Here is a 23,243-nt window from a genome sequence, read left to right on the forward strand (position 1 = left end):
TCTTTAGTTTGGGCCAGCCTTGTTCTTGAGTTTACTATGCAGCTAAAGATGACCTTGAACTGGTCTCCTATGGATGTCCCATGGCGTGGGGGGGGGGGCGGGTTGCAGGCATGCACTACCAAGCCCAGGGACTTGGGAATATTGTTAAATTGCAGGTGTGTGCATAACAAATGCCAGGACTTTGAATCAGTCTTGAATACTGTCCACTCTACCCCTCTAAGATCACTTTCAACAGCTAACAAACTACATGCTTGATGGAAGACTTCTGTATATAATTAAGGGAATATGAATAAAAGAAGATAACTATTGATAATAGCCATTTCATTTGAAAGTTTTTACTGTTTCATTTCCTCAGAGTATGTGCTAAGAATAAGCCTGAAGATGTCAGGTTGATGAGATGGCTCAGTGGGTAAAAGTGCTTACGCAAGCTTGATCTGAGTTCAATTGGTAGAATATGCAATGGTGGAAAAAGAGAACTAACTCCAGAAAGTTGTCCTCTGACCTCCACACAATTGTGGCATGTGTGCCTTGTGCCCCTCTCATTATTCATACACATGCACACGATAATAGTAAAATATGCTGGTCATGGTAGCACGTGGCTGTAATCTCAGCACATGGGAAGCAAGACAGGTGGACCAAGGCTTGCCTGGGCTACACAGTGATTAAGAGTGCATATTGAGACTGGACATGGTGGTGCATGCATTTAATCCCAGCACTCAGGCAGAGGCAGGTGGATCTCTGTGAGTCTGAGGCCAACTTGGCCTACAAAGTAAGTTCTAGGACAGCCAGGACTGGGACAGTCAGGACTGTTACACAGAGAACCCCTGTCTCAAAAAAACCAGAAAGAAAGAGTGCATATTGCTCTTAGAGGACTGGAGATGAGTTCCCAGCACCCAAGCGGGGCTTCTCCAGAGGCTCTGACATCCTCTTCTGGACTCCACGCCCATCACACTAGTGTGCACACAAGCCCACACATAGACACACACATACATTTAAAAAAAAAACTCTCATAAACTACACAAAGAGCAAAAAACGGCCACATGAGCCAGGGCCCCCCCATGTGACATTAGTTTTCTACCAAACTAGTATATACATTGTGTTATTTAATCATCATTTCAGAGCAGAGTTGGATATGATGATGCGCATCAGTAGGTTCTCTTTTGGGGAGCTAAGGTAGGACAATCATGAATTTTAGGTTAGACTGACCTCTATAGGAGATCTTGTCTCAAAAATAATTGTTTTCAGCCGGGCAGTGGTGGTGCACGCCTTTAATCCCAGCACTTGGGAGGCAGAGGCAGGCATATCTCTGTGAGTTCGAGGCCAGCCTGGTCTACAGAGCTAGTTCCTGGACAGGCTCCAAAGCTACAGAGAAACCCTGTCTTGAAAAACCAAAAAAACAAAACAACACAAAACAAAAAACAAAAAAAAAATAATTGTTTTCATAGCAATCTCTTTGACAGCTAAGAAATGTGAAGCTTGAATAATTTGTTCAGTGAACAATAAAATAGTTTGGGAAAGCATATTGTGTATCATCTATTTTAGAGTCTGGAAAGATGACTCAGCCATTAAGAGTGCTTGCTGTGTAATGAGGAGGACAGGCGTGTAGATCTCAGCACTCATGTATTAAGTCATGCAACCTGGAAATACCTATAACTACAGATCTGCAGTGAGTATGGCTCAGTGGGTGAAGAAGCACCACCTACCAACACTGGTAACATAAGTTCCTTCTGTCCCCAGTGCACTGCTCACGGGAGAGGACAGAACTGGTTCCCACAAGTTGTCCTCTAACTGCCACATGTGTGACATGCACAGGAAGTAACTGCCATTAAAAACTAAAAACGGACTGGAGAGAAGGCTCAGCAGTTAAGAGGATTGGCTGCTCTTCCAGAGCACCTGGGTTCAACTCCCATTACACACATGGCAGCTCACAGCTTGTAACTCCAAGCTCTGACTCCCTCACATGGACATACATGCAGGCAAAACACCAATGCACTTAAAATAAAAATAAATAAGTAATAATTTTAAAATACATACCCACCCTCCTTTGACACAGAACATTGAAAAAAAAAACCTCTAAGTTATACCTGTTTCTAGTACTCACATTCTATTTTCTGTTGTTTTTTTCTGCCTTTCTCACCCTCACATTAATTAGGTTTTAGGGATCTGAAAAGGCTGAGTTTAGAACTCTTACTCTTCATGTTATAAATGGGCGCTAATCACTTAACACTGCCTAGCATGTTCCAGGCTCTAGGACCAATCCCCAGCAGTGAAAAACCAGGAATCACTCTGCTTGTAAAAAGTCTCTTTATAGCCTGGCATGGTAGCACACAGGTTTGATCCCAGCACTTGGGAGGCAAGGACAGGCCTGAGTTCAAGGCCACCTTGGTTGTCTACAGAATGACAGAATGAATTCCAAGATGGCCAGGGCTACATAAAGAAACTCTGTCTTGAAATACTTTTATGAAATACAGAATATTCTGGATTCAAGAGTGATCTAAAAGATATGAAAAACACCTGTAAACTAGCTTGTGTTTTGTTAAACATTAAGCCGTGGCAACTTTGTGGTTAGACATCTTTTAGTGTTGTAGATTCTTATTAGTGCTGAGTTGGGAGTGCACCTTGCCCTTTGTTCTTTCGAACTGTATGTATTGTCATAGATGAGTGGGTGCCTTCTTGATAAAGGAGTTGCCTGGCAGCAATCTTTATCTTTACATTTCCAGTGAACACTGATTAATTCTTGCTAAGGTCAATAAGGTTTATTAATAACAAAGGTTTTTCCATTTAGTCCTGGAGTATTTAACAGTTTAAGATGGCTTTCTCAAATTTTTCATATTTGGCTACTTTTGTTTCTTTGGTTTATAAAATGTTTACCATAATTAAAATTTATTAGCAATGTCACTAATGTCACTAGTATAAAAACAATAGGGTTATCTTGAGACAGGATTTCTCTGTGTAACAGCTCTGGCTGTCCTGGAACTTACTTCATATAGACCAGGCTGGCCTCGAACTGGCCTCACAGAGATCAGCCTTCTGATTCCCGAGGGCTGGGATTTGTTTTTTAAGTCTTGGAACTAGGTATAGGGCTACATGTCTATAACCCCAGCACATGAAGAGCTGGAGAGATGTGGTTAAGAGCCCTGGCTGCTCTTGCAGAGGACCCAGGTTTGGCTCCCAGTACCCACATGTGAAACCCTGTCTTACAACCATCATCCCAGCTCCAGAAGATTTGATACCCTTTTATTTCTGGTCTCTGTGGTACTGCATGCATGTATGTTCATAGACATACAGATAAAACACCCATACACATAAAATAAAAATAAATCTTAAAAAATACAGCACTCAGGAGGCTGAGGTAGGAGCATCATTAGCTCAGGCCTGTATAGTGAGGCTTGATCTCAAAAACTGGAGAAGGGCTGAGAGTAGGGCTCAGTCGGTAGAATGTTTACCCAGCTGAAGCTCTAGGTCCCCAGTTCTCCAGAACCTCATAAACCAAGGATAGCAGCCTGTGCTCAGGAGGTAGAGGCAGGAGGGTCAGAGTTCAAGGTCATCTTCAGCCACATAATAATTTATAGGCTCACCTGTGCAATATGAGGCACTGTCTCAAATAGGTAAGTAGGTAGGTAGATAAGTAGACAGACAAAGGACTGGAGAGGTGACTCTGGCTAAGAGTGTGTAATACTCTTACAAAGGACTTGAGTCCAAGTCCTAGCACTCACATAGCACTAAAAACTACCTATAACTCTAGCTTCAGGGTATCTAATATCCTCTTTTGGCCTCCACCAGCACTGCTTGCATTTGGGGAACCTACATACACACAAGCACACACACATTCACGTAAATTAAATACTCTTTTAAATTTTAGATTTTTGTGCAAAATGTTTTGCCTGCATCTCTGTTTTGTTTTGAGATACAGTACCTCTGTGTTAACAGCCTTGACTGTCCTGGAACTCACTCTGTAGTCCAGACTGGCCTCAGACTCACAGCAATCCACCTGCCTCTGCCTCCCGAATACTAGGATTAAAGGCATGTGCCACTACACTCCGCTGCCTGCCTCTATGTAAGTGCACTACATGCTTGCCTCATGCCATGCCAGAGGTCAGAAGGGGGCATCGGCTTCCCTGGCACAGGAGTTATAGATAGTTGTAAAGCCAATGTAGGTTCTGGAAATCAAACCTGAATCATCTGCAAGAATTCTTTATTTGGTTAGTGTGTATGGACAACTTGTAGTAATGGCCCTGGATGTCCTGGAACTTTCTTTGTAGAACCAGACTGGCCTCGAACTCACAGAGATCCACCTGCTTTGCTTCTCAAATGCTGGTATTAAAGGTGTGTGTGACCACTGCCTGGCATAATCTCTTCTTTTTTTGGTTTCGACTTTTTTGTTTTTTTGTTTTTTGTTTTGTTTTGTTTTTTTGAGATAGTTTCTCTGTGTAGGCCTTGCTGTCATGGAACTCACTCTGTAAAACCAGGCTGGCCTCAAACTCAAAGGGATCAGCCTGCCTCTGCCTCCCTGCTGAGATTAAAGGCATGCGCCACTATTCCTGGCCATAATCTCATTTTTAAGCAGACTGAATGTGCATTTATTAGAGGAAGATGAGACAGAACTCCCCATAATGACTTTAAAGAGCCACCAAAGGAGGAATGTCCTATAATTTCACTTATGACAAGTTATACCATAATAATAACAAGCAAAACAAAATAAAAATTGGAGAATTGGTGTAATACTCTATTTTTATCAAGTAGACAAAATGAATAAAATGTGCCAGACATGGTCACACACCCTGGTAATCTCAGTATATGAGAAGCTAAGGCATGAGGATTACATTATGTTTGAGGTCACCTGTACTATATATATAGTGAGAACCTATATTTTAAAAAAATTGCTCTGGACATGGAGGCAGAGGCAGGCAGATCTCTGTGAGTTCGAGGCCAGCCTGATCTACAGACTGAGTTCCAGTACAGCCAAGGCTACGCAGAGAAACCCTGTCCTGAACTCCCCTCAAATTTTTTTTCATAAATTTTATTCATTTTAATTTATTTCTGGGATATTTCATATGGCTTCTTAAAGTTTTATTATCAGTTTGTTAAAAAAAAAATCAGAATATTCCATTTACCCTAGAAGTGATTTGGTGCTAGTGTGTATGTACTCTCTGTGGGGACGAGGTCTTACTTCCAGTCCGCCTTGGACTGGCTTCCAGCCTGCTAATCCTCTTGTCTCAGCTTCCTGAGTGCTGAGGTCATGGGTTGTTGGTTTATTTATATTACATTAAGAACTGACAGATAGTTAGGCGGTAGTGGCGCACATCTTTAATCCCAGCACTCAGGAGGCAGAGGCAGGTGGATGTCTGTGAGTTCAAGGCCAGCCTGGTCTACAAGAGTGAGGTCCAGGACAGCCAGGACTGTTTCACAGAGAAACCCTGTCTTGAAAAACCAAAACAAAACAAAACTGGCAGCTAAGAAGCATGGTAAGAAAGCATTAGAAAATGTAGACTGCACGTAGAGTTGCAAACTCAATTTGTGTATTTCTATTAATTTATTGGTGGTTATTTTTATTAAAAATTTTGATCTAGAAGTCTGCTTGATTTTGGTACAGATTGTTTGAGGCATTTGTCTTAAGTACGTGCATGACATGAAAACCCATGTTTCCATAGGTTCTGCACTTCCCTTACAGAATCCACCTCTGCCCACCACTTTTCAGCCAGGAGCTCCTCCTGGGCCCCCTCCCACTGGAGGTCCACCCTCCCAGAAAGCACCTCCTCGGGCTGCACTCCCACCTTCATTGAATTCAGCTGTCAACCAAGAGGGTAAGTCAGTCGAAGTAATTTCAGCCCATCAGTGACAGAAAGGAGAGCGTGGACTACCCTGGGCCTTTGCAGCCTGTTTCTAGACTCCATTAGAATTAGAATATGTAAGATCCCTTTCCAATCTCCAGGGAAAAGAAGATTCCAGGACTGATGCTCCTTTTCCATAAAGCTGCATCTAGGTTATTGGAAACATTTGTGGATTTGGTGGCACACACCTGTAATCCCAGCACTTTGGAGTCTAAATTGGAGGCTTACGTGTGCTAAACAATCATTCAGCCACTAAGATATATTCCTGGCCTTTCTCCTGCCAGTATTTAATTTTTTATTTTCACATTTGAGCTTTTTAAGAATTATCACTTAAGGTACATATGTAGAAGGTGGAGTGTGGTGGTCTGGTGTACAATATGTGAAGATCTGTCTAGTCAGAATAATTGTGATATCTGCCATCTCCTGTACCTGTTCACTCCCTTACTTGGTGAGCACTTACAATCATCTCCTCTAAGCCAGACTTGGTAGTCATGCCTGTCAGCATTTGGTAGCTGAAACAGGAGGATTTTGAATTTGAAGCCAACTTGGGCTGTATAGCAAGACTTTGTTTCAGAATAAACGAAAGCCCTTTAGACATTTTGAAAAATGGTGAATTGTTCTTAACTTAGTCACCTTTGTGTTCTGTAAACTCTGAAAGTTGACTGGGCAGTGGGGGCACACACCTCTAGTCCCAGAACTTAGGAAGTAGAGGCAGGCGGATCTCTGTGAGTTTGAGGCCAGCCTGGTCTACAGAATGAGTTCCAGGACAGCCAGGGCTACACAGAGAGACCCTGTCTTGAAGCAGACAAACAAACAACAGCAAAAGAACTCTAGAGGGGCTGGAGAGATGGCTCAGTGGTTAAGAGCACTGGCAGCTCTTCCAAGAGGATCTGGGTTCAGTTCCCAGCACCCGCATGGCAGTTCACAACTGTCTCTAACTCCAGTTCCAGGGGATCTGACACCTTCATACCAACGCACATAAAATAAAGTTAAATAAATTTTAAAAAGAAAAGAACTCTAGAAATTGTCCTGAGACTAATTTTCTACCCTTAACCAACTTCTCTTTTACCTTCTTTCCCCATCATCTGGTTACAATTCTCCTTATTCCCTGAGATCAACTCTTTTAGTCGCTATATGAATGAGAATGTATAGTATTTGTCTCTCTGTGCCTGACTAATTCATTTAACATAGTATTCTCCCTTCCTTTTTAGGACTAATATTTCATTGTGTAGATATACCTCAGTTTCTTTGTGACCAATTAAGTTCATTCTATATCTTGGCTATTGTGTGGCGTGTTCAATAAATGGGAATGCAGGCATCTCTTTGATGCACTAATTTCAGTATTCCTAATTTTACTTTTTGAAGCACTTGGATACTTTTCTGTAATGACTGTACTGTTTTACATTCCCAATAGCACTCTGGAACAGTCTGCTTTCCCACATTCTTATCAGCATTCGCTTGTTTGGGAGTTTTGTTTGCTTGTCTGTCTCTCTCTCTTTTTGTCGTTTCGAGACAGGGTTTCTCTGTGTAGTAGCTCTGGCTGTCCTGGAGACAGCTTTGTAAACAGGCTGGCCTTGAACTCACAATGATCCACCTGCATCTGCCTCCTGAGTGCTGGGTTTAAAGACATGTGCTGCCATACCAGCTATTTTATTTTCATTTTAAATTATGTTTTTGTTACATTTATATGTGTTAGTGTGTATGTGTACATGCACACTTGCAAGAGTCAAAGTATAATTTACTGAAGTTGGTTTACACTTTCCAGCCCATGATTCCATTCCTTTACACCTTCCTGGGGATCAACTCGGTCCATTCACAGGCTTGATGGCGGCGCCTTTAAAGATTTACTGTTATAACGAGGCAGTGGTGGTACATACCTTTAATCCTAGCACTTGGGAGGCAGAGGCAGGCGGATCTCTATGAGTTCGAGGCCAAACTGGTCTACAGAGTGAGTTCCAGGACAGCCAAGGATACACAGAGAGACCCTGTCTCAAAAAACAAGCAAAAAAGATTTGTTATTCCTTCTCAATATATATCTATGTGTAGGTATGTACACATGTGTGCAGGTCCCTCAGACACAAGAACCAGAATCCCATGGAGTAGGAGTTACAGGTGTTTGTGAGCTTGGTGTGGGTTTCTGGGAACCTACCTCAGGTCCTCTAGAAGAGCAGTAAGTGCTCTTAACCACAGAGACATCTTTCTAACCAGATTTTTATTGTTTGTGGTGGTTTTGTTTTTGAGATAGGGGTTTGCAGTGTAGCCTTGACATGGAACTCATCATGTGAACCAGTTTAGCCTCAAACTCAGAGATCCGCCTGCTTCTGCCTTCCCAGTGCTAAGATTAAAGGCCTGCGCCACTGTGCCTGGCAATGTTTGACATATTTGATAGGTTATGATCTAAATTTTTTTCAACAATTTTCTAAATTTTTAGGAATTAGTTCATTTCTTGAAGAAACTATAGCAGTCATTCTTATTTAAATCTTGTTGATGAATTTCCTTTTTAGGTATTACATCAAATGCCAATAGTGGATCTATGGTGGCTCATAGTACTTACGATGAAATTGAAGGAGGTGGCTTCTTGGGTGAGATGCTTATGAACATTTTTCTTTCTTCATTGATTATAGAAGTAATATGTGTTCTTGTAGGGAATTAAGAGGGGAAAAGTTTGTTATGTACATGTACCCACTGTTGATATTTTTACATGTTATATACCGTAGCCACTGTTGATATTTTTACATATATTATATACATGTACTCACTGTTGATATTTTTATATATATTATGTACACGTACCCACTGTTGATATTTTTATATATGTATGTACATGTGCCCACTGTTGATATTTTTACTTATGTCATGTACATGTACCCACCGTTGTTTTGTTTTGTTTTAACTTCCAAGCATCCGAGTTTCTTCGTCCTTTTAGAATTGGAGTTTTGGGCTTTCTGTGCTACATTTTAATCAATTATACATGTTGAAATTCATGTACCTAACCTGCTAAAGTACTTTTAGGTTGTAGTCATTATAGTTTTTTTAAGTCTGAATATGGATGTAAGTTAACTATGTTAAACTTTTTCTATGTGTTTATGGCTGTAGTCTATATTAACTAGATTTTGACCTTGCTATTACTTGTTACTAATGATTGTTTCTTTTTAAGTTGATAAATGAAACTATAGTTCAAAAGAATTGATGTTATAATTTCATAGTTTAATGGATCATTTTGGTGTTTTAAGTATTCTGGAATATAAAATACAACTTAAAAGTTACCTTATTTCTAGCAACACCACAGCTTATTAATCAGAACCCCAAAACAAGCCGAAGCGTGGGATATGCATACCCCTCCCTACCACCTGGCTACCAGAACTCAGCGCCACCTAGTTCAGCTGGAATGCCACCCTCCTCTTTGAATTACCCAAGTGGCCCCCAGGCCTTTACTCAGGTAAACTTTTTAAAATATATGTTTTTTTACCTTTTAAAAGGTACATTAAACATTTTATAGCCATTTAGAATAAAAGTGAATGTTTCATAAGGCTTTTCTTTTAAGATTTAGTTTTGTTATATATACAGTGTTGTGCCTACATACCAGAAGAGGGCACCAGATCTCATTATAAGCAAGCCATAATGTGGGTGCTGAGGATTGAATTTAGGACCTCTGGAAGAGCAGCCAGTGCTGCCAACCTGAGCCATCTCTCTAGCCCTTTTTCATAAGGCTTTTTTATGTGCTTACTTCTCGAGAACCTCAACGCAGTCAGGAGTTTAGATGATGTTCTTCTAACCAAGCCGTATACACTACAAAGGTTACTCACTTTGAAATGTCTGTAGACTCCCTTAGGTGCTAATCATTTAACTGCAAGCATGAGTGGATTAAGTCTACATCCAGAGGGTCTAAGAGTTGTCAATCTTCTTCAAGAAAGGAACATGCTTCCCTCGACACCTTTGAAGCCTCCAGTTCCAAATTTGCATGAAGACATCCAGAAACTCAACTGTAGCCCAGAGTAAGGCTTCAAATAGTGTTTCTTAAGCTTTCTGGTGTTCTTTTCGGGTGTTATGAGTAAGCTGTGCCCGTAGACTATATCCCAGGACAGGACTGTCATTGCTTACCTGGAATTCGCATGCTCTGAATAAAGAAATGGAATTGGCAGTCTCTTACAGAGCGCAGCCATGCTGCTTCCTAAGTCTGCTCATTTTCTCAATTACCCTGGAAAGTGTGACTCCTCCTCTTCTGTCACCCCTGTTCTTAGCTTGCTTTCCTTACTGTTTCTCTGAAACCTCTCCCAGCCATGTGATTCCTTGTCTACGATGAGTTTGACCTCTAAGCCAGCTTAAACAGCAGCTTATAAGAATTGTTTGTAGCTTGCCTGGCCTATTTTTCCTTTTAAAGTCTTGTAAAATTGTACTGGAACTTAAAAAAAAAAAAAAAGTGGAGGCCCAGGGAATGGATTTATCTCCTTTGAATTGATTGTTCCTTTTATTAGCTCTACTAAAATTGTTATATTCATGATCATTACTGTAGCTACATTCCAAAGTACAAGGATTATTTATTTGTTTATTTTGTTTTTGTTGTTATTTTTTATTTTTGGTTTTATTGAGACAGGGTTTCTCTGTATAACTTTGAGCCTGTCCTGGAATTCACTCTGTAGACCAGGCTGGCCTCAAACTCATAGAAATCCAACCTGCCTCTGCCTCCCAAGTGCTGGGATTAAAGACATGTGCCACCACCACCTGGTTTATTTTAGTTTCTTGAGAAATGTTCACACTGTGGCCCAGACTGACTCAGGCACGTAATCCTAGTGCCTCAGCTTCCTGGATGCTGGAGTCATGGTTGGTTATGGGTGACACACATGGCAACTTAAATATTTTAGTAATATAAAATTTAAGGTCTATGATTCATTTGTAATCTGATCTAAGATTAAGATATGCACTTTTTTATTTTTATTTGTTTTTTGTCATAAAGTACTGATAGCAGCAATTGACATGTGCATTTTCTTCCCTGACAGGTTATTTCGATGCACACTGACGGGCGTCCCTCAGACTCAGGCCTTACTGAATAAAGCCAAGCTTCCTTTGGGGCTGCTGCTCCACCCTTTCAAAGACCTAGTGGTATGCTTCTTTAGAGAATGTAAATGTCTTGTGGAAATTATCTAGGGGGTGAAGTATTTCTGCAACAGTGTAAGAATGAATTTAAAGTCTGTAATGTGACAAGGTTATTTTCTTTTTTAATTTCTAATTCAACCAACAATTTTATTACTTTTTTTTTCTTTTTTTTTTTTTTTTTTGAGACAAGGTTTCTCTGTAGCATTAGAGCCTGTCCTGGAACTAGCTCTTGTAAACCAGTCTGACCTCGAACTCACAAAGATCCACCTGCTTCTGCCTCCCGAGTGCTGGGATTAAAGGTGTGCGGCACCACCGCTAGCTTAATTTTATTACAATTTAAGAACAAGGTAAGAGAAGTATTATTGAAAAACCCAAGGGGTGCTATATAGATTGGCATAACAACAACAAAAGATGGACTCAGGCTCGGCGGTGCACATTTGTAATTCCAACATTCAGGAGACTAAGGATTTTTAGTTTAATGCAAGGCTGGGCTATATATTGAGACACTTTCTTTTTTTAAAAAAAAATATTTATTTATTATGTATACAATATTCTATCTGCGTGTATGCCTGCAGGCCAGAAGAGGGCATCAGACCCCATTACAGATGGTTGTGAGCCACCATTTGGTTGCTGGGAATTGAACTCAGGACCTTTGGAAGAGGAGGCAATGCTCTTAACCTCTGAGTCATCTTTCCAGCCCAAGACACTTTCTTAAAATAATTTTATTTATTCTTATTTTGTGTGCATTGATGTTTTGTTTGTGTGAAGGCGTCAGATCTTGGACTTATAGACAGCTGTGAGCTGCCATGTGGGTGCTGGGAATTGAACCTCGTCCTCTGGAAGAGCAGTCAGTGCTCTTAGTGGTTGAGCCATCTCCAGCCCCCAAGACACTTCTTTAAAAACAACAACAAGGGGAAAGCTGAACTATTCTATTTAACTAAGTTGTAAATGACCATTAAAATAGTTTACCCTAGTGTCCTCACTCTGCTGCTCTTGGAGGAAGCCAATTACTCTTAAGAAGTTGCTGCCCACACACAAATAAAATAAAATAGAAGTTGTTCCAAAATCTGAGAAACTTTTGATCACGTTTGTCCTAGTTCTCTAGGACCCAACGTGTTCACGTGCTGTGGCTGGTGGGCTTTCACCATGTGTTCACGTGCCGTGGCTGGCGGGCTTTCACCATGTGTTCATGTGCCATGGCTGGTGGGCTTATACCATGGGTTCACATGCTGTGGCTGGTGGGCTTGCACCATGTCGTGGCTGATGGGCTTGCACTGTTGGACTCTTGACTGATCTTGGTTGTCTTAGGGATACAATGAAGGGCCTCAGTGAATGCTAGACAGGTGCTGCCACCTGAGCTAGACTCTGTAACCCCTTTATTGATTTTTGTTTCTTCATTTTAAAAAAACTGTTTTGCTAAGTAATAGCCCCAGCTGGCCTTGTATTTGTTCTGTAGCTCAGACTGACCTTGAACTGATAAGAATTCTCCTGTCTCAGTCTTTGGAATGCCAGAATTACAGGTATTGGCCACGAGATTCAGCTTCCACTACTAAGTTGAAATTTTTTTGTTTTGTTTTATATGAAGACTTAGAAAGTTAATTTTTATTTTGTTATTATTGTGTGTGTGTGATATAGACATGTGAGTTTGAATGCTTGCAGGTGGAGGTCAGAAAACTTTCTGAGATAGTGCCCACCTTCCAGCCTTATTGAGATAGTCTGTCTTGTTTCTGCTGTGCTGTGAACTCTGGGCTAGCCAGTCTCCTGTCTCCACCTCATCCCTTCATAGAATTGTTGAGGTTACAGATGCTTGCTACATCATCCAGTTTTTCACATGGGCGCTGGGGATCGAACTTGGTTGTCAGGCTTGCACTGCAAAGTGTTTTACGCACTGAACGAGCTCTGTGACCCGTAACTCTTAAATGTAGGTGATAAGCTTTAAGCCATTTGGTATTGTAATAGTTATAGGAGAGCTAAGAGGCATCTTAATAGAAAATCATTCCTCGTTGTTTTAGAATGTACTTTTTCCTCTGAGAGCAGACAGAAAGAGGACTTGAGTTCAGGAGTTTGAAGCTAGTCTGGGCAACATGGTGCGACCTGTCTCACCAAAAGGGACTTTTGTTCCTATTTGTCATTTGTCCCTGAAAACACATTGTACAGTGTACTGCCTTGGTCTGCATGTGAATGTTTAGTGAAAAGATGAGTACTTTTCTAATTGATACATTTTATTGTGGCTGCCACCTCCAGATGGTGTTTTGGGATTAAACTCTTGCTCTGTAGCCCAGGCTGGCCTCAGACTTGCTGGCATCCCCTTCCTGTAGCTGTAGACTTTCTTTTCTCTGTCCCTCCTGGTCGCACTGGACTGGTTTCTCTCCCATCCGCTGGTCCCCACAGCTGCTTATAAAATAAATCATTGAGAGGATTAATATTAATTATAATTGCTCAGCCGATGCCTCAGGCTAGCTCTTACATATAAATTAACCCATTTCTATGTTAATACACAGGTAAACTGTGTATTACCTGTGGTTTACCGGTAATGCTTTGACATCTTACTCCTCTGCCAACTGCTGACATCTCCCTGACTCCACCTTCTTTCTCCCTATTATCTCTGTTTGGATTTCCCGCCTGGCTATATTCTACCCTGCCACAGGCCAAAATAGCTTCTTTATTAACCAATGGTAATAAAAACATATTCACAGCATACAGAGGGGCATCCCACATCATCTTCATCTTCCCCTACACTCGGTGTGAGCCTGCGCCCACACTTATTTTCCAAGGTTTCACTCCACAGTTAAATGTCCTGCTAGTTATTTAGAAGGGATAGATTAACATCTGCTTGTTCAATTTAATGATCATTGCCTCCAACAACTTTGCTCTGCTTTTTTTTTTTTTTTTCAGCAATTGCCTGTGGTCACCTCCAGTACAATTGTAAGATGCCGTTCATGCAGGACTTACATCAACCCTTTTGTCAGCTTTCTTGATCAAAGAAGGTGGAAGTGTAACTTATGTTATCGAGTCAATGATGGTATGCATTTTTGAAATATTGTCTTAAAAAAGCATATTTATGTCAGGCAGTGGTGGCACATGCCTTTAATCACAACTCTTTGGAGGCAGAAACAGGTGGATCTCTCTGTGAGTTCAAGGCTGGCCTGGTCTACAGAGTTCCAGGGCAACCTTGGTTACACAGAGAAACCCTGTCTCAAAAAAAAAACAGAAAGAAAATATTTGTTTTAATTATGTGTGTGTGTGTAGATGGTGTGTGTCCCTGACGAATGCAGGTGCCCTTGGAGGCCAGAGGTATCTGATCCTTCTGCAGCTGGAGTGACAGGTGTTTGTGAGCTGCCTGGTGTGGGTGTTGGGAACTGAATTAGGATCTTCTGCAAGAACAGTGTACACTCTTTTTATTTACTTATTTAATTAATTTTTTAAATGAATTATTAATTTATTTTATGTGAATTGGTGTGAAGATGTCAGATATCAGGGAGCTGGAGTTACAGACAGTTGTGAGCTGTCATGTTGTGCTGAGAATTGAACCCTGGTCCTCTAGAAGAGCAGTCAGTGCTCTTAACTGCTGAGCCATCTCTCCAGCCTGTGGTATGCACTCTTAATGATGAACTGTTTCTCCAGCCCCTTGAAACATTTTCTAATTTTCACTCACAATGTAGAGAAAACCAGATAATAAAAATATAAAATGACAAAAGAGTTGAGCATGGTGGTTCACCTCTTTAATCCCAGCACTCATAAGGTAGAGGCAGGTACATCTCTGAGTGAGAGACCAGCTTGATCAACATAGAGAGAGAAAGACACAGAGACAAGGGCCTCTGATTCTCACCACTAGGGAGTCTGAGCAGGATGATGGTATGGTGAAAGCCCATCTCAAAAGAAAAAGAGCCTTTTATTTACTTGATATACAGATAACTAGTCTTAGTTCAGGTAGCTATTGTTAACTTTTTTATACCTTTATACTTAAAAATAAATAAATACTTTCAGGTAGAAATGAGATAATCATTTTGAGACAATGTTTTAAATTTTTTATTATATCAGCATATAAGTGAAATAGTTCACAATATTTTTTAAGGTTTTTGTTTTATTTTATTTGAGACAACGTCTCATGTACCCCTGACTAATCTGAAATCACTGTGTAGCTAAGGAAGCCCTGACCTTCCAATCCTCTTTCCTTCTTCTTACTGAGTGCTGGGATTACAGGTATTTGCTACTATAGCTGGTTTATGTAGTGCTGGAGAGTGACCCAGGATTTCTCCCATGTCAGCCAAGCGCTCTGCCAGCTAAGCTATCTCTCCAGCCAGAAATAGCTTATTTTAAAATTAATTTGTGTAATTTCTCCCCTAGAGTAAAAGAAAATAGGTCCATAGAGTGCCACTACCTCATTTCCTCTCTGCTTTTGACTGGAGTGGGCAGTACTAGGTTAGCTGATGCATTTCGATCAGTAACTGAAGAGGTGTGCTCTCTCAGTGACTGCTTTATAATTTATGTGTGAAGGATATCACATAACCACCAGCATTGTGTTGGAATTAGCATTTAGGAGGCAGAGGGAGGAGGTTATTGCTAGACTTTACAGGAGAGTTCAAAGCCATCCTGGGCAGACTACATGAGACCTTGACTCAAAGACAGAGAAGGGAAAAAAATATCTTTTTGGAAGAAGTTTAATTAAGTGTTGAGACTATAACTGAGTGTAGTGTTATATACCTATCATCTGAGCCCTTGAGGAGGCTGAGATTGGCCTGGGTTACAAAACAAAACCAAGCATATTCTCTACTTTATAAAAATTCAGGAAAAAAAATTAGTGCACCTCACCTTTTTGTTGTTGTTTTGGTTTTTTTGAGACAAGGTTCCTCTGTGTACCCTGACTATTCTGGAACTTGCTCTGTAGACCAGGCTGGTCTTGGACTAACAGAAATTCCCCTGCCTCTGCCTTCCAAGTGCTGGGATTGAAGGTGTGCACTACCACCAGTGAGCTTCACCTTTCAAATTAAGTGTGTGTGCAGGAATACACAAATGAAGTGTGGTAGAGGTTGTGACCTCCTCCGTATGCCATTGAGCTATCTAGTAAAGTACAGTTTACCCTTTGAATACGTAAAGATTTCAGATTGGTGGTGGTCATTGTGACTGAATGACTTTTTTCATCACATTTAGTGACTGTGTGTGTAGGGGTGGGGGCACATGCCATAATCCGCACATGGATGTAAGAGGATGACTTGGCCGGAGTCAGTTCTCTCCATCCACAGTGCGGGTTCCAGGATCAGACATGGCTGCAAGTACCCTGACCCGCCGAGCCATCTTGCTGGCCCTTTGTTTGATTTTTGAGACAGGGACTCAAATTATACCCCAACTTGGCTTGGTATTTATCTGCTATGTGGCCTAGGTTGGCACCTAACTTGGTGGTGATCCCACTGGCCTCAGTCTCTCCCGTGCTGGGATTAGATCACCACCTCACTCAGGCTTAGGATTTTATTCTTGAAACCATTCCTGGGAAGGCAGTTTCAGCGGCAGCTAGTCCCTGAAGCTCTCTAGCACAGGAAATGACAAGTTGAGGCATTGGTGTTGTATAAAGGCAGTTGGTGTTAATGGAACTTGCTGATTCCTCCTGACTTTCACCCTAAAACACTTGCACCTTCATTTTCTGGGAACAGCGAGCCTTTATATCTTCTGTATCAAAGGTTGATTGATGTCCTTGTACAATTGTGAGATTTAAGAAAACAGCTGGCATTTAATGTGAGTCTGAGGCTAGCTGCTCTACAAATTGAGTTCCAGGACAGCCAGGGCCATTACACAGAGAAACCCTATCTCGAAAAACCGAAAAACAACAACAGAAAGAATTTAGGCAGGACGTCAACGTCAGGCCCTGGGGGAGTCACAGTGATTACTGTGTCGGCAGAGCCTCTTACTGCCATCTCTTGTGGGAGGAGTTTAAATGGGACCCCTTTTAAAAGTCAATTTGTTACTTTATTTTTTAGCTTAGATTAAATTAATTACAATAACCCTAAATTAAGAAACTGTTGTCCAAATGCAAAGCATTGAATGAATCAGTGTATCATTTTTTTGTGTTTGTGCTGCACAGTTCCTGAGGAATTCATGTACAACCCTTTAACCAGAGTTTATGGAGAACCTCACAGAAGACCTGAAGTTCAGAACGCTACTATTGAGTTTATGGCTCCTTCAGAATACATGGTAAGCTTTCTTTTTCTTTTCCTTTTTTTCGGGGGATGGCATTTTTGTTTTGTTTTTGAGGCAGGATCTTGCTGTATACCCATGGTTGGACTGTAATTTGTTTGTTAACTGAAGCTAGTTTCCAAGTTCCTGTAATTCTCTACTTTAAACTTCCAAGTGATGTGATTATGGGTGTGAGCCATATCCCCAGCCATAATAATGAATTTTAAGTAAAACAATGCAATAGCCTTTATCAAAGTTCTGTTTTTAGCTGGAAAAGTGTCTGTTCTCTAAGAGAAGTGCTTGCCTGATGGCCTGAGTCCCAGCCCCGGAACCACACAAGGTGTAAGGAGAAAGCCAGGTCTTTTGACTTGCATACATTCACTATGGATGGTGTGCATGTGCCCACACATGCACACGTCATCACATATGTGCGCATGCTTGCACATACACAGATGTGGTTAGATATGCAGAGAGTAAAGGTGTGGAAGTTTCACTTTAATATCTTGTCTATATCAAGTAATTTGCAGTGTAATATTGGGATCATATTTATATTTCATATATTTTAGTCAAATCAGACTTCCATGTTTTACAAATAATGTTGTGTAATTCAAGCAATTAAGAAGTAGTGGCAGGAGGATTAAGAATTCAAGCCTGCATTATATGTGAGTTAGGCCAGTGTGGGCTATATAAAATCATCTGCAAAACAAACAAACAAACAAAAAAACCCAGGGGCTGGAATATGGGTTAGGGTTTAAGCATTCTGACTACTCTTACAGAGGACCCAAGTTGTAACTCTGGTTTCAGGGGATCTGAAGCCCTCTCCTGGTCTCTGTACATGCTGGCATTCACACATACACATAAAATAAGCTAAATAAATAAAAGCCCTCTTGATTTATTTAGGACCTCTGTCACCAAGCCTTAATTGCATCTAAGAAATGTCTGGGCGGTGGTGGCACACACCTTTAATCCCAGCACTTGGGAGGCAGAGGCAGGTGAATCTCTATGAGTTCAAGGCCAGCCTGGTCTACAGAGAGAGTTCCAGGACAGGTTCCAAAGCTACAGAGAAACCCTGTCTTGAAAGGAATATGAAAATGATGCTAATATGTAACGCCAGCCTTTATAACTAGTTTATTATTTGTGTGTGTGTGTGATCCTGTGTGTGTGTGTGATCCTGTAAGTCAGAGGGAAGCCTCTAATGTCATTCCTCAGATGTCATCCTTCATGGGTTTTGCTCTTTTTTGTTTGTATCAGGGTCTCATTATGTAACTCTGACTGTTTGGGAACAGCCCAGACTGTCCTTGAACTCATAGAGACCCACCTGCTTCTGCCTCTGCCTCTGCCTCCTGAGGAAAGCTAGGATTTAAGGTGTGCATCACTAAGCCAACCTATCTTGTTTTTTTGAGACAGGATCTCTCATTGACCTGGAACTCATTGACTAGGGTAGACTAACAAATAGAGAACCCAAGGGACCTTCCACTCTGCCTCCTCAGCACAGGTTACAAACTCATGCCAACACCTTAGATTTTTCACATGGGTTCTAGAGATTAAACTTGTGTCCTCATGCTTGTGTGGCAAGCACTTCAAGTGAGCTGTCTCCCTATTTGGGATGTATATAGTATTTTTTGTACTTACATCTGAGATTGAGTCCGTTTTACTATGTAATTTTATGAGGGATCAGTCTTCCTTATTATTTTTTTTTAATTCTTTGAGTTGCTGAAGTGATTAGTAACAGTTCTCTGTACTTTCTCTGTCAATAAAGAGCCCAAGCATCTGCTTTTTCAGCCAGGTGTGGTGGTGCAGAGGCAGGTGGATCTTTGTGAGTTTGAGGCCAGCCTGCTCTACAGAGTGAGTTCTAGGACAGCCAGGGCTATTATAGAGAAACAAAACAAAAAAAATGATCATGATGATGATGAAGAAATATGCTCAACAGACAAGTCAATCAAACATAAGTGTCCAAATTACCAAATAATTATGAAGTAAACCAACTTTGTTAGCACTGTCTTGGTCACTACCCTAACATTAGGTGCTGCAAAGATGTCTCAGGAGTTAAAAGCACTGATAGACTGGGCAGTGGTGGTGTGCTCCTTTAATCCCAGCACTCGGGAGGCAGAGGCAGGCAGCTCTATGTGAGTTTGAGGCCAGCCTGGTCTATAGAGTGAAGTTCCAGGACAGGTTCCGAAACTACGTAGAGAAACCCTATCTCAAAAACAAACAAACAAACAAAGAAAGCACTGGTAGACTTCCAGGGGACCCAGATTTGATTCTCAGCACCTGCATGAGCGCTGATACCTATCTGTAACTCCAGGGATCCAACATTCCCTTCTGGCTTCCATACTCTTTCCTGCCGGGAGAGACGCTTCTGAACTATGCAGACACACTTCTTTTCTCTTACGTTTGAATTGGATAGTGTCTTCAAAATGAACAATCAGGTTTTGCAGAAGTCCATAATTATGTTTTAAAGAACCACTTAAATGTGTCAGCTTAGGCCTTCGTGTAAATGGGAAGAGGAATCTGAGCCAGGGAAGTGGTTCACTCTGCTTCCACTTAGCCCTTTAATAATAGTGCTTATGTTGTAGTTTTGCTGTGTGTGACCCCAGCTTGTAAATTTAAATATAATACTATTGGATATATTTAATTGAATTCTTTTTCCCTCTAGTTACGACCACCACAACCTCCAGTGTACCTCTTTGTGTTTGACGTATCTCACAACGCAATAGAAACTGGATACTTGATTTCGGTTTGCCAGAGTTTGTTAGACAATCTGGATCTGTAAGTGTCTTAACTCAGCTTAATTTGAAGTGGATAGTGTATGCAAAATGAACAGTTAGTTTATTTTAAAGTTACATAATTTGTTCTAAAGGACCACTTAAATGGGTTAGCGTAGGCCTTACCTAGAGCCTGCAGTAAATGGGAAGAGGATCTGAGCGGCCCCGTCCTTGTCACCTCACCATGCTGCTGTCTTCGCTTCATGTAATCCTCTTTCACACGCTTTTTCTTCTTGATTATCTTCAATCAAATCTCAACCATTGGAATCATTTCACCTTTCTTTCTTTCCTTTTTTTTTTTCAAGTCTAAGCCACATTTATTTGCACATATATAGTAATGGGCATCATTTCACCTTTAAATACCTCAAGGCTTTTAAAGTAGATCTTATTCTAGTCAAGGCAGGCCTCAAACTCACTGTGTAGCTCTGGCTGACCATACACTCTCAGCCATCTTTCTGCCTCGGCCTCTTGAGTGCTGGCGTTACAGACATGAGACACTGTGCCTAGTCATGGTATGAATTTTAGTTTGTATGCATACACATATTTTACATCCAGACCCCACAGTTTCCCTTCCCTCCTCTCTTCCCAGTCTCCTCACCCACCCTTACCCACTCCTCCTCATCTCTTGAGAAAAGGGCAGGCGTCCCGTGGATATGAACCAGCCATGGCAGATCAAGTTGCAGTGAGACTAGGCACCTCCTCTTCTAATGCTGGACAAGGCAACTGGGTAGGAGGAAAGGGTCCCAAAAGTAGGCAACAGAGTCAGAGACAGCCCCTGCTCTCTCTGTTAGGAGTCCCACAAGACCAAGCTACACAACTGTAACATGGTCCAGAGGGCCTAGGTCAGTCCTATGCAGACTCGCTGGTTGTCAGTTCAGTCTTTGTGAGCGTCTATGAGCCCAGGTTAGTTGATCCTGTGCGTCTTCTTGTGTGTCCTTGACCGCTCTGGCTCCTATAATCCTTCCTCCTCTCAGGGTTCCATGAGCTCTGCCTAATGTTTGGGTGTGGATTTCTGCTTCTGTTTCCATCATTTGCTGAGTGAAGTCTTTTAGATGACATTGGGCTAGGCACCAATCTATGAGTAGCAGAGTATCATTAGGAATCATTTCACTGACTTTTGGTTGGGGGGAGGCTTTCAAGGCATTTCTCTGTTTCAAGGATTTCTCTGTTTCACAGTCCTGGCTGTCCTGAAACTCACTCTGTAGACCAGGCTGGCCTTGTACTCAAAGAGATCTGCCTGCTTCTGCCTCCTAAATGCCGGAATTAAAGGCATGTACCACTATGCCCAGCTATAGCTCTGTCTCTTAAAAGAGCGATTTTGTTGTTGTTGTTGTTATGGGGGGATATTTGGCTTGTTTTTTTTTTTTCTTCAAGACAGGGTTCCTCGGTGTAACATCTCTTGCTGTCCCAGAACTTGCTCTGTAGACCACACTGGCCTCGAGCTCACAGGAATCCACCTGCTTCTGCCTCCTGAGTGCTGGGATTAAAGACATGTGTCACCACACCTAGCTAAAAGAGCTATGTTTAAGTGTTGTATACATGTGGTAGAACTTATAAAAATTAGTGTGAACTTTTAATATAAGAAATGCATAGGCCAGATTTCATCACAAACTGAGAATTCCTTCACATCGGCCCAGAGGGCGTTCTTGCTCCTGTCTGTATTTCTATTTCATGTTCTGGGCTGTTGGAGGTTGTATGGGTCTAAGAGGGTCCAATAAGTCACCTAAGCATGGAAAAGCCTGGTTCCTTTCCCACTAAGAAATTTTGTTCCATATATTGGGTCCTTAATGCTGCTCTTTGTTCTTAAAGGCATTAAATCATATAAAAGGTTTATGTAATTGTTTTAAGTACATGTAGTAGCTAAATTTACATGGCATTTTAATTTTTTAAGATTTTTTTTTTTATTGTGTGTATGAGTGTTTTGACTATACGTATTTATGTGTACCATACGTGTGCCTGGTGCTAGAGGCAGTCAGAAGAGAGCATTCTATCCTGTGGAACTGGAGTTACGGACAGTTTTGAGCTGCCATATGGGTGCTGGGAATTGAACTGGGTTCTTTGAAAGAGTAACAAGTGCTCTTATCCACTGAGATATCTTTCCAGACCTTACAAGGCATTTTAAAATGCTATATCATAATTTTTAAAACATTCTTTTTCCTGTGGTGCTAGAGACTGAACCCATGGCCTTAACACCTATCTGCCATATTTTCCATCATTGAACTACCACGTTCTCCACCACTGAACTAAATCCCCAACCCTTGAAGCATTCTTTTTAAAATAACTTAAAATTTGGCCCAGTTTTGTACATGTTTTTCAGATTTTTAAAAAACTCTCATATGCCAAGAAATTATTTATGATTTTATATAGAAACAGTTGGTTTTAAACTGCTGTAGTATTCCTGCTTTTGTTGATTGTTTGGTTTTCCACTTTAGGAGGATGTTTTCACGGCAGGTAAATGTTGACTGATGTATATACCTGTTTATACTGGGCCACTTTCTATACTATTACACTGGATGCTTACATGTGACACTTAGCAAAGGGAGGCATGAAAGGGAAAGAGAGGGTATGTGTGTGTGTGTGTGTGTGCGCACGCGCGCACACACTGATTAAAAACTTGTGAATTTATTTCTAGGCTTCCTGGAAACACTAGGACAAAAATCGGCTTCATAACGTTTGATAGCACTATCCATTTCTACAGTCTTCAGGAAGGTCTCTCCCAGCCTCAGATGCTAATAGTTTCTGATATTGATGGTAAGTGTTAATTAAACACTTCAGCTCACTGGAGAATTTTCTTGAGGGTTTGCTGAATCAGAAATGTGTGGATGACCCTAGTATAATGAAGAAAATACTTTAGTATCTAGTAAAATCCTGTAGCGTCCGTGCTACACCTGTAGTCCTATAGCACCTGTACTACGTGCACTATGGTACCACACCTGCAACAGGACCAGGCAAGGGAAGGGCCTGGAGATTGACACACAGAGGGTGGGGGGTCATCTTTGAAACAAGAATGCCCCCTTTATTGTGTTCCAGGGCAGCTTATATAGGGATCCTTGCCTGATAATCACACCCCAGTCAAACCCGCCAGAAACCACTCCCCTGTCATCAGATTTTTCTGGAAGAGCAACAACTGAGCTCTATCTCCAGCCCTAATAATGAATTTAATGTGGAGCATACATTCAAAATTTATTTTTCTTAAGAATTAAATTTCTTTTCTTAGATGGAATCGAACTAGGAAGAAAACATAGATGCATGGAATGTTATAAGGAATCAGTTTCTATATTTACTTATCAAAAAGTAAGGATTTTAATGAAGATTCTAAAAATAATTAAGTAAAAAAAATTTGTTTCAGACAAGGTCTCATGCACCCTAGGCCAGCCTGGAGCAG

The 23,243-nt window shown here is 41.2% G+C and overlaps 1 protein-coding gene across 1 annotated transcript in view; it reads left to right on the forward strand.

Annotated features, from left to right (window-relative positions):
* Sec24a (SEC24 homolog A, COPII component) overlaps positions 1–23,243 on the forward strand; it is a 64,249-nt gene that overhangs the window by 11,812 nt on the left and 29,194 nt on the right. The window contains exons 3-11 of the mRNA XM_048437615.3: positions 5,652–5,804; positions 8,336–8,413; positions 9,110–9,270; positions 9,654–9,826; positions 10,829–10,931; positions 13,821–13,947; positions 17,002–17,111; positions 19,750–19,862; positions 22,491–22,609. Of these exons, the coding sequence (XP_048293572.3) occupies positions 5,652–5,804; positions 8,336–8,413; positions 9,110–9,270; positions 9,654–9,826; positions 10,829–10,931; positions 13,821–13,947; positions 17,002–17,111; positions 19,750–19,862; positions 22,491–22,609 (1,137 nt within the window). The remainder of the gene's footprint in view (positions 1–5,651; positions 5,805–8,335; positions 8,414–9,109; positions 9,271–9,653; positions 9,827–10,828; positions 10,932–13,820; positions 13,948–17,001; positions 17,112–19,749; positions 19,863–22,490; positions 22,610–23,243) is intronic.

This window comes from Myodes glareolus, chromosome 9 (genome assembly GCF_982192425.1).
Source record: "Myodes glareolus chromosome 9, mMyoGla1.1, whole genome shotgun sequence".
Classification (NCBI taxonomy): domain Eukaryota; kingdom Metazoa; phylum Chordata; class Mammalia; order Rodentia; family Cricetidae; genus Myodes; species Myodes glareolus.